At 40.1% G+C, this 16,440-nt stretch overlaps 1 protein-coding gene across 23 annotated transcripts in view; it reads right to left on the bottom strand.

Annotated features, from left to right (window-relative positions):
• DLG2 (discs large MAGUK scaffold protein 2) overlaps positions 1-16,440 on the bottom strand; it is a 982,781-nt gene that overhangs the window by 510,370 nt on the left and 455,971 nt on the right. For all 23 annotated transcript variants that reach the window (XM_071432840.1, XM_071432845.1, XM_071432843.1 and 20 more), the window contains one exon: positions 13,210-13,371. In XM_071432840.1, the coding sequence (XP_071288941.1) occupies positions 13,210-13,371 (162 nt within the window). The remainder of the gene's footprint in view (positions 1-13,209; positions 13,372-16,440) is intronic.

Consider the following 16,440-nt stretch of genomic DNA (forward strand, 5'->3'; position numbering starts at 1 on the left):
AGGCTGCAAGGTAGCAAAATCTAAAATCTTTTCAAATATTTTAACAGTTTGTGCCTCTTTCTCCCCAGCTGCACATGCCTATGTGTACTTCAGCCACTGACTGCCAGGCTCCTTTCTCACATTCATATTATTTGTAAAATACATTTTCTCACAAAGCCTTGTACTGGAAGCAAGAAAGAAAAGAAAAAAAAAATTGCAGGGACAGTGAGAGAAAAAGAGCAATGGGACAAAACCCAAATTGTATTTTCCTCAGCCTGTTTCTCTACCCTGCTGCATTTCGTGTGGCTCCAAGCTGGCTCAGATCCCCTTTGGTTTGAGATAATGACCTGGCATAGAAGTCAGCTGCTGAGTCATCCTGCTTCAGCAGGATGAGAAAAGAAAGTATGAGAAAAAAAAGGTTGGTGATAAAGCCAGTATATGAAAGGTGAAAAGCCACAGATGTGTGTTTCCGATGGCTCTTATCATCTAGTTGAGTACAGAGGGTTTCTAAGCCATTCTGAAAGATAAACCTATTCAGGGAAACACAGAGCCCTTAAGGTTGGAAAAGATCTCTCAGATCAAGTCTAACCATTAACCCTGACACCATCAAGTCCACCACTAGACCACGTCCCCTTGTACCACAGCTACAGCTACATGGTTTTTTTAAACACTTCCAAGGATGGCAATTCCAACACTTCCCCGGGCAGCTTGTTCCAATCCTTGACCACCCATTCAGAGGCAAAGTTTTTCTAATATCCAGACATTAGGAAATAGCTATCCAGCTTCTCTGTATGCTGCATTGTAAGAAGAGTTTGATACTAGAGTCTTCAAATGAGGAAGGTACAGCCCCAAAACAAAGGCACACACGAAGGCATAGGTGTGGAAATTCCCAGTACACAGGAGAAGGAAACTGTGTTTTTCAAAATAATTCAAACACTCCACCTCTCTGCTAGCTATGATAGACTGATGTATTGGTGCTCTATGGCTTTGCTCAAGACTGCTTTTCCTCTGTTTAGAAACATCACTAGAACAGGCTCCCCAGGGAAATGGTTACAGCACCAAGTTTTGCAGAATTCAAGATGTGCTTGGACAATGCTCTCAGGCACATGGTGTGATTCTAGGGGTTGTCCTGTGCAGGGCCAGAAGTTGGACTTGATGATCCTTGTGGGCTCCTCCCAACACAGAAGAGTCTATGATTCGGTGATAAATACCAATGTGATGCTCTGCCTTGTTGATTGTTGCCTTTTTTGACAGATTTTTTTTTTTAAATAAGTCTTTGAGGTACAATTTTTAGTAGTCCTTATGGCCTACTTTGAACTCCAAAATAGAGACAGGATTAAAATTCTCTAAGCCCAGTATCTTTAGGAGAGATTAGGTAAACAGAATGTTCAGAAATGGAAATCTGTCTTAGGTATTTTAACCTAAGCCAAATTTCAGACATTCCCTGATGTTACAGGTATTAGTGAAGTACAGGTAGTACAGAAATGCCCTTGGGTTCACTTTACTGTTCCCATTCACATTTGCCTTAAGTAGATATCAACATGTCCAGAATACAAAACATTAATCCATCTTCTAAACAGAAGTAAAATTATGAAGATAGCAGTTAGGAAAACAACCCAGTTTCAGCTGAAATCTCTCATTCAGTTCAGATCTGCTCAATCTCTAGATTTATTGCAAACAGTGAAAGAAACAAACTGCCCCAGAATTCCTGAAGAGGAAACAGCAGCAATTTCAATGTGAAACCATCTGCAGGTGTGGTCTTCAGAAACTGGACTTTAACACTCCCAAAGTGTAAAGTTGTTAACTTAGTGCTATTTTGGCTAATTCCCAGTAATTAATATAACTCTTTATACTCTCATCACTGAAATTCTACTTCCCTGCTTGGCATTTGCTCATCCACTTGATCAAAGGCACAATTTGTGACTCAGACTTCAAAGTAAGATTTTGTTTATTTGCTGTAAAAACATCATTACTCTTTTTAGCCTTTTCAATGTCATGTAATCAATTATAAGAATTTTATTAAGTCTATTATCAGGTTTAATGATTTTTTTTTTTTTGGGAAGCAAAAAATTCAGGCAGGTGCATATTAAAACTGTAGCGGGAGGAAGGCTTTGAAAAAATCAGCTATGTCCACTTTCTTTGAGAATGTGGTCATTTTTTACTGAGAACACTTGAATCTAAAAAGTTGACTTCTAGCTCTTATCTATGTAAAAGTCTCATTCTGTTCATATTTGGAAGATAAATGCAATTTGGTGTTCATTAATTTGTTAGTTAAAAAATTGATTGCAGTTTCTTTGGCTCATCGTTTCTGTAAGTATTAATAGAATAAAAGCTTCCCAGAGTGCTGCCATTTCAGTGGGCAACTGAGATCCACTAGAATTGATAATATTCAACTGTATTTCACATTGCTTTTGTTCAGGGGGAGGAGAACCCACCTTTCAGGAGCAAGAAATAAAAGAAAATCAGTTCTTAAAGTCTATGTGCAACAAAGAGGAGACAGGCAGTGCTGTGCTTCTGCTCTCAAAAGCAGCCAAGAAGCAAAATCATCAATAAGAGTCCAGTTGTCTTGCACAGGAGGGCATCAATCATTACACATTCACAAATTTGGTACAAATTTGTACTTCATGGGTGGCTTGAAGGATTAATAAGATCCATGTGTATGTGTAGGAATGGAAATAAGAGAAGGAAGAAATACAGTAAGGAGAAATACGGGAATGGATCCTGATGTAAGTCAGAAAAAGGAACAGGGAAAAGGAACACTTATTAACTATGGGAAAAAAAAAACAAAACAGTGTCATGCAAAAGGAAAAAAAACCACTGAAAAATCAAGTTAGTAAACAATGCAGATCTTAAAAAAGCTACCTGAGTCATCAAGACTGCTGACTATTTTTTTGACATTATTCCCAATTGCATCACCTAAGACTATTAAAAAGCAAGTAACATCATCTTCTGAAATGGATTGAAGGGAACCTAATGGCAAAAGGCATTTTCCATTTAAAATTATTTTTGAGAGAGGTCTCTTTTGAGAAGTCTCAGTTAGCCACTGATATCAAGATCAAAGAATCACAGAACCACAGTATGGTTCGGGTTGTAATGGACATTAAAGATCATTAAGTTCCAAGTTCCCTGCCATGGGCAGGGAGATGATGTCACATAATAATAAGGTTGTGAAGATGTCACATAATAACAATCTCAGAAACTCTTATTTAGACTAGATTCTTGAAGAGTTGGAAAGTAATAGCCAGTTCAGAAAGATTTTTCTTTTAAATGTCAAAATTCTGTTTTTTTCACAGCCCAATAGTCCACAAAACTACATTACAGGAAGATTAAATAAGAGCTATGAGAAATAGGAATTTAAAACTTTTGGAAATAGCTAAAGCAGTTTTTGGTCAGGCTGCCAAGATACTCTTTCATAAGGTTTGACTAAAGAGATTCTGTTCTCTTCATCCTGGAGGCTGCAGCTATCCAGAGCTCCTGGAACTGCAAACTTCTGCTTTCTTTTACACCTGGTACTGACAAAAGCCAGAACATTTTTCATGTGTCACATCATCAGATGTATAAACACATGTATCTTCCACTGACTGAGTGAATTATCAGTATATTCCTCAGTGAAAAAGTATCCTGGAACTTTGGTGCTTCATTTAAATTGTAGAATAGTGTCAGCAGTAGCCAAAGTCTGACAGAAGGGCATTTCAGCTACCGAGCTTAGGGAAACAACTGGTGTTAAACCTGTCTGACATATCTGAGAAAAATCCCTCCTGTTACAGTCTGACTAATAACACCAAGATGCTTTATTGCACTTTTCAGCAGTAGGTCACAAAACACTTTGGAAAGGTGGCAAACATCATTACAGATACTTTACATATATTCTAGTACTTCTAGACTTGGAGAAAAGAAATGGCAGAAGATACAAATCCTATGTTCATAGCAGCTAGTAGTTATTCCACGGATTTATTGCATATATTTCATGTATTTTAGATGGGGGAAAAAACCCCAAAACCCTCTGTATAACAGTCCATCTCTCAGTATTTTTTATACTCTATGAGTATTTCACATGGCCAACACATCAAGGGAAAAAGAACTCAGAAAATTACAGGGAAGCAAGGAATAACTAGTACTATGCAAAGCATTAGAGGAAGACAGTGAGAGGAAAGGATTCTTGGAATTTCCTACTTACTTGATTATATTTGAGAGACATGGTCAGGAATAGCTGCAATATGTCAGGCTTCACCCTTCCCCCCGCCCCCCCCCCCAAAAAAAAAAAAAAAAACAAACCAAACCAAATAAAGAGGCTCAGGAACAAGACTATTGTTAAAAAGAAACCTGCTATTCAAAAAGAATAAAAGACAAATCAGCTAATTAATACTAATGGATAAAGCACTCAGTAGATCAAGAACACAGAAAATCTCCTGAAACAGCAATTCAGATTAACATTTGAAAAGACCTTCAATACCTAGGAGGCCCATATAAAGTAAACAGGGTCCATAGCCTGAAAATATTTTCAAATTCCTTTGAAAATTCCTGTCTTCATCCTTCAGGCAAGTCTAACAACATATAGTGCACTAGTAGATACTGTCAGAACTTGCTCTCCTTGTGTCCATCAGAGGACAACATTTATTTTGCCAAAAAATAAAGGATTGCAATGCCTGAGGTTTACTTTAAGTTGCTGAGATTTCTCCAATTAAATCACCCACTGACAGAAGCAATTTTATTTGGTTTCTTTTTTATTCTGTCAGAAGCTAGAAAGATAACAAGATACTGTCTGCAACTACATAAATCATGTGGAAAGCCATCAATCAGAAAGCCAAGGCAAAACATCAAGCACACAAAACAATGGGTTTTGTGATGACAAAACCAAAAAAAATGTTCTTCACTAATAACTGTTCTTCATTGTTACATTCAGTTTTTGTACCATTTTAGGAATTTTTTTAGAGTAAGACAAGGACTCAGAAATGAAAGACATTCCTGCCCACATGAAAATGAGACACTAAGTATTACTCAAAATGCTAATCTATAAGCTTCTTATTTTGCCTTGAAATATAATGAAATAGAATCAAAATTCAGAGCTACTTTTGCCACTTCCTCAAGGGCAGGAACAGGCACAGGCACATTTGTGAGCTTTCTTTGTCTCTAATCCGACTGTATTTTTATATTAAAAAACATAGATTACAGATACAGATGTATGATATATGCTTATCTGCTGTTACAGTAGGAGATAAGAGAAAAGCAGTACATGATTAAACATGTAACAAGTGTTGTGTCTTAATGAAGCAACCTACTGAATATTCAGTGGAATCCACTGATGGACTGACTGCAGCATGGGGCTTTGCCAGTGACTGCATACTGAAAAGGAGAGACGGGGGGGAAAAAAGGACAAAACAAAACTAACTCCAAAAGACAAAAGCTAGGAAGCTACCAGGGCAGTGATCAAAAGTATTCTTATAAGATCATTGCTACTGGGCTCAGCCATCCTGGGGATAAAAAATGCTTCATGCAGATTAGCTATACTTATTAAATGCAGTCAGTGTAAGCAAAGAAAAGGATGCAAGATTAAATTTTAGATGGCTCTTTAATATATTCATGCATACATTAATATGTCCTCTATATAACCCCAATTAATTTTGTAACTGCAAGAAGAACTTCAGACTGCTGTTCCTGACATGTAACAAAGCCTCAGCCCCTCTCAGTCATCCACAGCTTTTAAAGAGCCTCTGAAATGCAGCATCTTTGCTCAGGAAGAACAGCCTGTGCTGTGGCACTGCCTCAACTCTTTGTCACACCTCAGCCACAGAAATTAACCTTTTTTTTTTTTTTTCTTCCCTATTTGAACTTCATCTCTATCATAGGGTTCTTCCCCAGTAATAGGAATTAAGAGATCTCAGCAGCTCTGGAAAAATAAATGTGGTTTCTTGCCCCAGACAGATTATCCCCCCAAAACACCAGGAGCTACATTTACACAGTACTATCAGGCACAGTAATGCTGAAAGCTGTAGCAACCAGCTTTCTCTGTGCAAACCTGGTTCCCTGGAAGCTAGGGATATTTACATTGCCTGGGCAGAGGACTTCCCTGCAATTGCTCAAACCTGGTCTAGCAGAAGGTGTCCCTGCCTGAGGCAGGGGGCTGGAACTAGATCATCCATAAGGTCCTTTCAACCCAAACCATTTGAATCTATGTTTCAAAACAGCTACGCAGGTCTGTGGAGTGGATTTCCTTGTACTGTTTTTCAGCTCCGGGCAGCAACATCTCAAGTTTATTTACAGGTCACATGACCCACTGCAACATCAGGAGAGTCTTAGACTTGGTTATTTTCACAGTACCCATGACCAGGGCATGACTTTGGTCTTTATACAAAGTTCACTATCAAAAAAATAGTCCTAAAGCTTTTTGAATTGTGAAATGAGACTGTTGTATCTGAAAAAAAAAACCCAACTATATAATTTTGACCTTATTTATCCAAATTGTCTTCAGAACTCAATTTTTATTGAAGTCAATGTTAATTCATGAAATAAATAGCTCTTGCCTAATTTACATTTTTAGACACAAAAAATTACTCTTTATGACAGTTTCCAGGAAGCTCAGGCTAATACATTTTTCACAGAATCATTAATCATCCAGGCTCATCCTCAGAGCCTCTTTCCTCATCTTTGTTAATTTGTCGGACAAGCACAGCAACCACTGTAGTGAGGTCTGACTCACACCTGGACAGGGAAATCTTCAGAGGTGGGGAAAAAGCTGTTTCATTACAGACAGGAAAGGGCAAGTGACAGATTCTAGAAGCCTTCACAGGAATGACCTTCCTGCACTAAGGAGGATAAAAAGAAGAATGATGGACATTCAAGGGCTACTACACACTCACCAGGAGATAGGACTTGGGAAAGAGAGACATCTGCCTTGGAGCAGAAACAAAACATCCTTCCCACACTAGATACAGAGAGTCTCAAAGACTCTTCTGGTCACTTGTGGTGTGAAGGGCTCTGCATCAGGTCCAGTCCTGTTTAATACCTTTACTGATGATCTGGATGAGGGGACAAGTGTAAATTTGCAGATGACACCAATACAGGTGAGAGTGTTGATTTACTGGAGGGTAGGAAGGTTCCAAAGGGGAAACTGGTCAGGCTGGATTGATGGGCTGAGACCAACAGCATGAAGTTTTATAAGGTCCTGCCCTTGGGGCACAACAATCCGGCAGAACTACAGGCTGGAGGAAGAATGGCTGGAAAGCTGCCCATTGGAAAAGGCCCTGGGGTGTTGGTCAGCAGCAGCTGAATGTGAGCCAGCAGTGCCCAGGTGGCCAAGAAGGCCAGTGACACCTGGCCTAGATCAGCACTGGTGTGGCCAGCAGGACCAGGGCAGGGATTGTCCCCTGTACTGGGCACTGGTGAGGCCACACCTCAAATCCTGTGTCCAGTTCTGGGCCCCTCACTGCAAGAAGGACATGGAGGGGCTGGAGCGTGTCCAGAGAAGGGAAATGGAGCTGGGGAAGGGTCTGGAGCACAAGCCTGATGAGGAGTGGCTGAGGGAGCTGGGGTGGCTTAGCCTGGAGAAAAGGGGGCTCAGGGGGACCTTCTCACTCTCTACAACACCTGAAAGAGGCCAAAGTCAGGTGCTGGTTGGCCTCTTCTTCCAGGCAACTGAACCTGTGCCACAGGAGATTCAGATTGGATATTAGGATGAATTTCTTCATGAAAGGGTTTTTAAACATTGGAAGGAACTTCCCAGGGAAGTGGTAGAGTCACCATCCGTGGAGCTGTTCAAGAAATGACCGGATATGACACTTAGCACCAAGGTCTTGTCGACAAGGTGGTGATCTGTCAGAGACTGGACTAGATGATCTCAGGGTTCTTTTCCAGCCTAAATGATTCTGTGATTCTATGACTCAAGTAATAGGTAAGACAGGGTTTCCTGCCATTAAAAAAAAATCTAAAAAAAAATCTGTGTGCTCTGGCATTGGGAGACGCAGCCCTCCTTCTGTAAAGCAATTTGTACAAATGCCAATTCATGGATAACCTTAAATTTGTAGACTGCTGAGCCCATTTTTTCCCTGTGGAGATGGTTTTTCTCCTCTCTCTGCTGGAAAGTCATTCCATCAATCCTGACTTTCTGCAAGCTGTCAGCAACCCAGCTGAGCTGCAGGACAACAACCTGGGACAGAAATAAAAGGAGTAATAGCCAGTGTGACCCCTTCCAGAAGATGAGGCTATCAAAGATGAGGCAACTGAAGATGATCATTACTGATCACTCTTGTTTGAAAGTAACTTAGCTTGGGATAGTTATTTACCTGGTTACATGTTTTTGCTCAATTTCCACTGATGCTTACAGTTGAACCTGGCATTAAATTAGGAAATGGAGATAGTGGAATAGCCTGACATTTAAAATGCTCAGACAACCAAGGAGATGTGAGATGCTTACAAGGATTTTTACTTTTCAGCTTATCTTAACAAAGTGGAGTACACTGAAAAACAAAAATAAATCTAACATGACAATAATACTATAAAGATTAATTTAGGAGCCAGAGTTAACACTCATTTAATGAACACTGATTAGCTCTATTCCTGGGAGGAAGGGGAAGAGGCCCATATTTAATTTAGAGACAGAATTGTGCCTCTGATTTTCAGGTACAGTTGTGTTGAATTCAGGTTTCCCAAAACACCAGGGATTCACACGGCACTTTTTACTGAATTAGTACTTTCTAAGGCATCTAAGATTCTCAATAGTATATTATGAAGCTTTACAGATGCAGACCAAAGAATTCTGAGCTTACTACACCATCTCGTGTCAAACAAGGGGAAGTGCAAGAAGATTATTTTAAATTCCCTTTCCATTACACTACAGACTTTTTTCCTTTAAGAAATTATTAAAAGGCAATTCCATCACCTCCATACGTTGAAAAGAACATTTATTATCTTAATATGGCAACTCTAATAAAACTTCTGCAATGCTAGCATTTTCCCAAATGTTAATACATCCACGTAACTGAAAACTTCCTTTACAACTTCAGTGTTTGACATTCAAAGTTGCTTAAACTGTTGAAAATTTTATCTTTTGCACACTAGTAAGCAGATCAACCTTTATCAGTAGTTTGAAGCTTTCTAAAATTAAGCATTTTTCAGAACTAAGTTGACTTCACATGAAATGCTACAGCAAAGTAGAACAGCAAAGTTAATGCAAAATACAATAAGGTGAAGAAGTGAAAAAGACAAGGAAAATAAAAGAAGGTCTGGTTTGCAGCAAAACTGCTCTTGCTCATTATTATCTTCTGAAAGGGAGTAATCTGGCTAGTGCATTCAAGATTTTAGGTACTTGGAAGATAAGAAAAACATGCCTACCTTCAATTTCAGAAAATCTGTTCACATTTCTAAACAATATTTATCACAATAAGTATCTGTGTGTCTCAAAGAGATTTTCAGACTGTATGAGGACAACATTTCTTATTATTCAGCACATGAAACAAGTGCAAGGGTGTTGAAGGAAATAGGTTTTATGTTTTGGTTTCCAAAACAACTTCCTGAGGTAATCAGTAATCATAGAATCATGGAATCATAGAATGGTTGGGTTGGAAGGGATCATCTTAAAGACCATCTAGTTCCAGCCCCCTGCCATGCGCAGGGACACCTTCCACTACACCAGGTTGCTTAAAGCCCCATCCAGCCTGGCCTTGAATATTTCCAGGGATGGGGCATCCACAGATTCTCTGGGCAACCTGCGACAGTGCCTTAATACCCTCACAGTAAAGGATTTCTTGCTAATACCCAATCTAATAATCTAATAACAACGAGCTCCACAAGGGAGTTTCTGGACTACATCAAGCCACACAATCTAAAATATGGAACTACTGCCAAATTCTTTAAGAATTTGTATACTTCAAAATTTAAGATGCGTCTGTTGTACGCAAACATGAGCCATATCAGGCATTTTGAATCATGGGTGCTAATAAAAATATGATCTGAATGCTTCCATTCTGAGTGCCAGAAAATGTTTCAAGAATACCTGGAATGTTTTACCTGGAGATGTACACAGGGGAATAGACAGGCCCATTATTTCTCTGCTTGAACTTCAGCCATCCACAAAACCTGCCTCTGTAACAATGCAAGCTTGTTCTCAAACTGACAGGGTGGATTATGGATGCAAACTGAGATGTTCACTGAGAACTGTGGAGCAGGGTGATGCCAGCAAGCAGTCAACATGCACAGACAGGGTGTAACACCTATGGCTTCCACAGACAGCTGTGAGCACTGGTCAGTTGTGAGGGCTGGAATCAGCCACCCCAAAGGGAAGTTTTATAATTGCCTGATGTTTGCAGATTTCTTTCCAAATGAACAAAAATATATGGAAATAAGTAACTCTTATTCTGTCAAAGTCAAGTCACTTAGGAAAAGTGATGTGATTAGGACGGACATGTGGCTTGGTCTTGGGACAACATTTTGGTTCTAAAGCATCTTAACTAGATTATTTTTATGCTCAAACATTTTCTTTTTATGATATTATTTCAAAACAAATATTGGGTAATCATCCTGTAATCAGGGCATCGTGCAGCCACTAAACACAAGAGACTGCTTCAAAACTTGCTGGAGAGGTGCAGCCTGGTGCTGCAGTCCCTACGGAGAAATTCAGGCAGTAAAATGCAGCCAGGCAGCGACTTAACCCCACCAAACCAGGCAGCCAATGTGCTTGCTGGCCTGGGTGAGTGGTCAGATGGACAGTCTTAATGGCATACAGGATATGATGTGATCCCTGGCTTGGTGTTAAGGGAACTTGCCAGTCTGACCATTCACAGACTCTAACAGTCACACTCCCAGCAGCAGAAACTGCACCAAATGCATTCTCAGCACTTGGTACAAGCAGATGGATGGCTTTCATGTACACATATTTTCCCTTTGCACTAAATGCTCTGACCTTTAACGAGAAAAGTGAGGCAGAATGAGTCAAAAGCTCTTGGTCGAGTTTCCTGACAGCATTATCCTGCTGAAATTGCCAGTGTCATGAAATATTTCAATTGCAGGCATTATTTTCCAGTTAATCTTTAAGAATCCAGTATTTTACATTTCCCTAGGAAGGTGTGCTATGGGTAGAGAAGCTGTTTTCACCATTACTCACTGCAGCCATGTTCACACAATACTGCTGAAAAGATGGTAGAATACTTAATGATATCAGGCTATAGGTTGGAAAGTCTCTAATTCAAGACAGTAACTGATTCTGACTAGATTTTGGAGTGTTCACAATGCTATTTCTCAACTATGTGGGAATCACTGTGACAAAAAGCTTCTAAACAGGGATTTCATTCAACTACCAACAGTAAAAGTGAATCCAAAGCAGGTGTTTCAGATAGGAAGGGCAACACAATGCCATGAGCTCTAGCAGAAGAATTCCTCCAGCCTCCTGAGCTAATTCTCTACTGAAGGTTAAAAGATGGGACACGGACAGCAGGGGAAAGGAAGCAGGAACTTCAAAGCCATTTGATGAGACAAACAGCTAAATTTAGATTGAATGGCAGGCAAGAGACTATTAAGAGGCAGATATAAGACACTGTGAATCTGAAGGAAAGAAGGGAAAGGGACAGAGTCAAAATCCTCATGCTGAAGGAAGAACTTGCAGGAGACACTGATTTCCAAGAGGAAATACTATACAGCTCCTGTTCTACCATTACTTCAGAAAACAGAAGCAGACAACAACTTTGTCCTGTTACAAGAGCAAATAAGACTGGGAGCTGTTTCAAGGCAATTGTGCATGTCTGGGGATACCCTTCATTTTACAACAAGCTTTTTGACATCATTGCTATGCCCTCAGCTTAGATTATGTAGCTTTACTTGAAAGTCTGCAAATGTGAAGAATAATGGCTGGTTTTGATCTTCATGAACAAGAAACACCACTGTAATCACAATACTCAAGGAGTACTAGAGGAACAGGGCTGTTTCCTTTCCAGGAGAGAAATTGCTTGGTCTGTGATTTTTCCCTGATGCTAGACAGAGGCCTCATGGAGGTAATCCTTTCCAAATAACTAAAGTGATAGCCTCAGCACAAGGTGATCTATCACTGCTTGGTACTGTTGGCTTCTGCAGAAGAAGTTAGGTAAGTCACCCAGAAAATTACTAAAACCTGAAAAGACAAACATCATACAAACTAAACACAGGACCAACAAGAGCAGAGGACAAAGATTAATTTGCATGGCTATTCCACAAAGGCTCAATGAACACCAGATATACTCACATCAATCTTTAGTAATAAACACTTCCTTGCACTTGTAACCACACTCTTAACACTGTGCTAGACAAGCAGTGCCCATTTCACAGGCTTTGAGCACCAGAGGAAGCAAAGACCATCTGCCTTGTTTGCTGGTTAGATAATTGCTGGAAGAAAACTATTACCCAGAACATCACCGCCCCTAGTAAGGAATATTTTTCTTTTTTCTCCCCTTCCCAGTCCTAGTAGAAACTAAAATAGAAAACCCATCATACTAATCACTGCATCTATGCTCCTTCCACCAGAGAAGCTCTAGGAATATTTTCCAACCACTGCATTCTTATTAAAACAAATGTAACTTTTCCGGAATTGATTCCTTTTTGGTTATTATATGGGTTCACCAGGAAAAGAAACATTTTTGCCCAATAAGATATATCAGAGGACACCAGACCTACATACAGCTAAAGCTTCTATATTTTATAAATAGTTGCCTTAGTTAACAGAAAGATATCTCTGCAGCACTCTGAATCGCATCAAAACCCACAGAAAACTGCAAGTGCTTGAGCAGCAAGGATATGAATAGAGGCAAATGAGCTCCCTTTTCAGACATAACTTGTGAATTTGATACAGCTTTCTGAGAGATGAAAAAACCTAGTTACATTTACAGTATTTCTTTTAAAATTTCTGAACAAGGATCATCAGGAAGGGAAGTCTGCCATTTCAAAATCACCGTGATATTGAGGCTGAGAACCCGCATTATTCCTTTCACAATGTACAGAAAAACAGGCTAATTTGCCAGGAATTATTTTTACTCGAGCAAAAGCCTCACTCAAAGCAGAAAGGTTACATCTCTACACAATGCTCTGTCAACTAAACTATCACCTGTTCCATTACAGTAAGCCTTAAAGACCCGTCACAAGAAAATCAATCTGCAATGACAGATTTCAGAAAGCAGCTTGTCTGTTTGTACAGCAAAGTAAGTTTCCCAGGCATTTCATGGTACACATTTTCTCGTATTTGAGGATTAAAGGCACGAGCTGTACGGATCCTACCTTCAGAGGAGAAATGTGCGACTGTAAGACGTATCCATGGACATTCTCTATTTGAGACAAGTTCTTCTCTGACACATGAACAAGCTCTGGGCCTCTCACTTCGTGGGTTAAACGAGGCAAAGTATGGTCATGTGGAGCATCCTCATCTTGATAACGATATTTCTAGAAGAAGAAAACATCAAGAAAGAACAAATAAGCTTTTAGGAGGTAATTCCTCTATTTTAATATAATTGTGGAATAAAAAAAAAAATTATGATACAGTAGACAATAATCATCGGGTTTCCTAGTGTGTTCTGGAGAGAATGAGTCATTCTTTTTTACCATTGTATCAAAGAGAACTGTGGTATATGTCACTGATACACAAGACTTTCACCATCAAATAGACATTTGAGATGACACACTGATAATGAAGAAAAAGAGATGTTGATCAGCTAAGCTGTAGTGTCAGATCATGTTTCACATCCCTGTGTAGTAGGAAGTAGAGTTCTATAGCCCTTCTCTGTGAAATACTTGAGTTATTTTCCACCTGGCAGTGCGTACTCTGATGCTGGAGAGCACACACACACTCCCACAGAGGCACAGTCCCACAGAAGATTCCCCTGCAGTAAAGTTCTTTGCTTATACCCTTCTTCTCCATGGAGAGGCAACAGGAGGGGCTTGTCCGAGATCTCAAATGAAGCTTGTAACAACAAGGAATATAATCCTTAAAATTAAATTAAATTATCTGATCTGTTCTCCAGCCAGAATGCTGTGTAAAAAGGTGCCATCCCCTCAGCTGTGTCCTGAGGAGGGGGCTATTGGATAAAACCCTAAGATTTATTTGTATGGCCATATAAGAAAAATAAGTCTGAAGTCCAGATAAAAGAACATCCCAACTCAGACCTCTGCAAGCAGCAGACCTCTCTGCTGCTTGTCCACTTCACATTGACCACTCAGCTATGGAGTGTTATTTCATTTACTCATTCCTCCTAATGAAACCACCCCAGTGTATTCCTGCCTTCAATCTTATGTATGGAAATGTTTCAGCAGTTGCCAATTATTTTCAGAATACACATGTGACATGATTTATTCTCTTCTTCTTTTCCGGGATATGCCTGCAGCCCTTCACATATTCACTTTTCAGAGAACATAATGAATATATGAAATGACTGGCACCAGCCAAATATTATTTGGGCAAGTAGCCATCAGTCTAATACATAGTACTCCAGCCAATGTCACATTTAAGGCTTGGCACACAGATCATTTAAGCCACAAGCAATCAATTATTTTTTTAATCGAGTGAGCACTCTCTCTAAAAAGACAACTACTCTGAGACATCCTCTTTTAAGTGAGTCATTTGCTAAAACGTAATGAGGAGAAATAGGAGCAGAATACCAGAGTCATCTCATTAACTCAGGAATGGGGAAAATGGAAATGTCCAGTGGCTGCTTTTTAAGGAGACCAGACAGCAATGACAGAAGCTATAAGAAGCTCTATCATAGAACATAGAACCATTCAGGTTGGAAAGGATCCTTAAGATCAGTGAGTCCAACCATCCAACCCAGCACTGCCAAATCCACCAGTAAACTATGTCCCCAAGTGTCACATATACACGACTTTGAAATACCTCCAGGGATGGTGAGTGAACCCCTTCCCAGGCAGACTGTTCCAATGCTTGACAGCCCTTTCAGGGACAAAATTTTTCCTAATGTCTAATCTAAATCTCTCCTGGCATAACATGAAATTGTTTCCTCTCATCCTATCAGTTGTTATTTGGCAAAGAGACCAACCTCCACCTCACTACAAGCTCCTTTCAGACAGTTGTAGAGAGTGAGAAGGTCTCTCCTGAGCCTCCTTTTCTCCAGGCTAAACACCCCCACCTTCCCAGCCACTCCTCATCAGACTTGTGCTCCAGACCCTTCCCCACCTCTGTTGCCCTTCTCTGGACACACTCCAGCTCCTCAGTGTCTTTCTTGTAGTGAAGGGCCCAAAACTGAACACAGGATTTGCAGTGTGGCCTCACCATTGGTGACAACAAGGGGAAAATCACTGTCCTGGTTCTGCTGACAACATTTTACAGAAACAAAAAACCATACACATATATACACAGGCTTCCCACTTCTTCCAAGTTCCTGATCTTCTGGGTGGATGTGGGAGGAGTGGAGTCCCTCCCACTGTAAGGACTGAGAGCTGCACCGCAAAACAGGACTTGGAGGTTCTTGTAAGCTGGTAAGCTGGACATTAGCCAACAATGAATGCCCAGCCCAGAAAGCTAGCCTCATCCTGGGCTACATCAAAAGAGGAGTGGCCAGCAGGTCAAGGGAAATTATTCTTACCCTGTACTCTGATCTTGTGGCACCCCACCTGGAGCACTGCATCCAGCTCTGGGGTCCTCAGCACAAGAAAGACATTCCCTCCTCTGTACGTGTTACAGCAGATCCAGAAGACGGTTATGAATAGGATCAGAGGGATGGAGCACCTCTCCTATGAAGATAGGCTGAAAGAGCCTGGTTGTTCAGCCTAGAAAAGGTCTCAGGGTGAGACCTTTCAGTACTTTAAGGATGCTTATATAATGGAGGGGGAGGGATTTTTTATATAGGCATGTAGTGACAGGATAAGGGGGAATGGTTTTAAATGGAAGAGGTTTAGATTACATATTAGGAAGAAATTCTTCCTCAATGTGATGAAGCAGATGAAGCATTAGGATAGGATGAAACTCCACAGGGAGTTTGTAGATGCCCCATCCTTGTAAGGGATGTTCAAGCCTAGGTTGGATGGGGCCCTAAGCAATTTCATTTAGTGGATGCCATCCCTACCCTTGCAGGGGGTTGAATCTTTAAGGTCCCTTCTAACCCAAACCATTTTATGAGTCGATGATTTATTCTATGTTTTTTATATTTCCTTATATATTCTTACTTTGATTCTATACAATTAATCAATCTAATAATGTAATAATATACATACATTCACACACACACACACACACATATATTTATGTTTATATATATATAAAACAACATGTTATTCTTTCCAGATCATTTTTGCAGTTTTATGATGTGGCCTTAAAGAGAGAACATCTCTGACCATCAGTAAGTCCTTTCCCCATCACCACACTGCAGTGTAGCTGTTGCATAAACAGGAGCCAAAGCCCAGAGGAAATTGATTCTCCCTGAGCCCCGTGCTCCCAAAGATGAGAACACTTGTGTGGATCTCCAGTGATAGACTTGCTTTATAATTTGAATTGATCTATTT

Source organism: Agelaius tricolor, unplaced genomic scaffold (assembly GCF_023055355.1).
Source record: "Agelaius tricolor isolate 1412-34295 unplaced genomic scaffold, bAgeTri1.0.p SCAF_9, whole genome shotgun sequence".
Lineage (NCBI taxonomy): Eukaryota > Metazoa > Chordata > Aves > Passeriformes > Icteridae > Agelaius > Agelaius tricolor.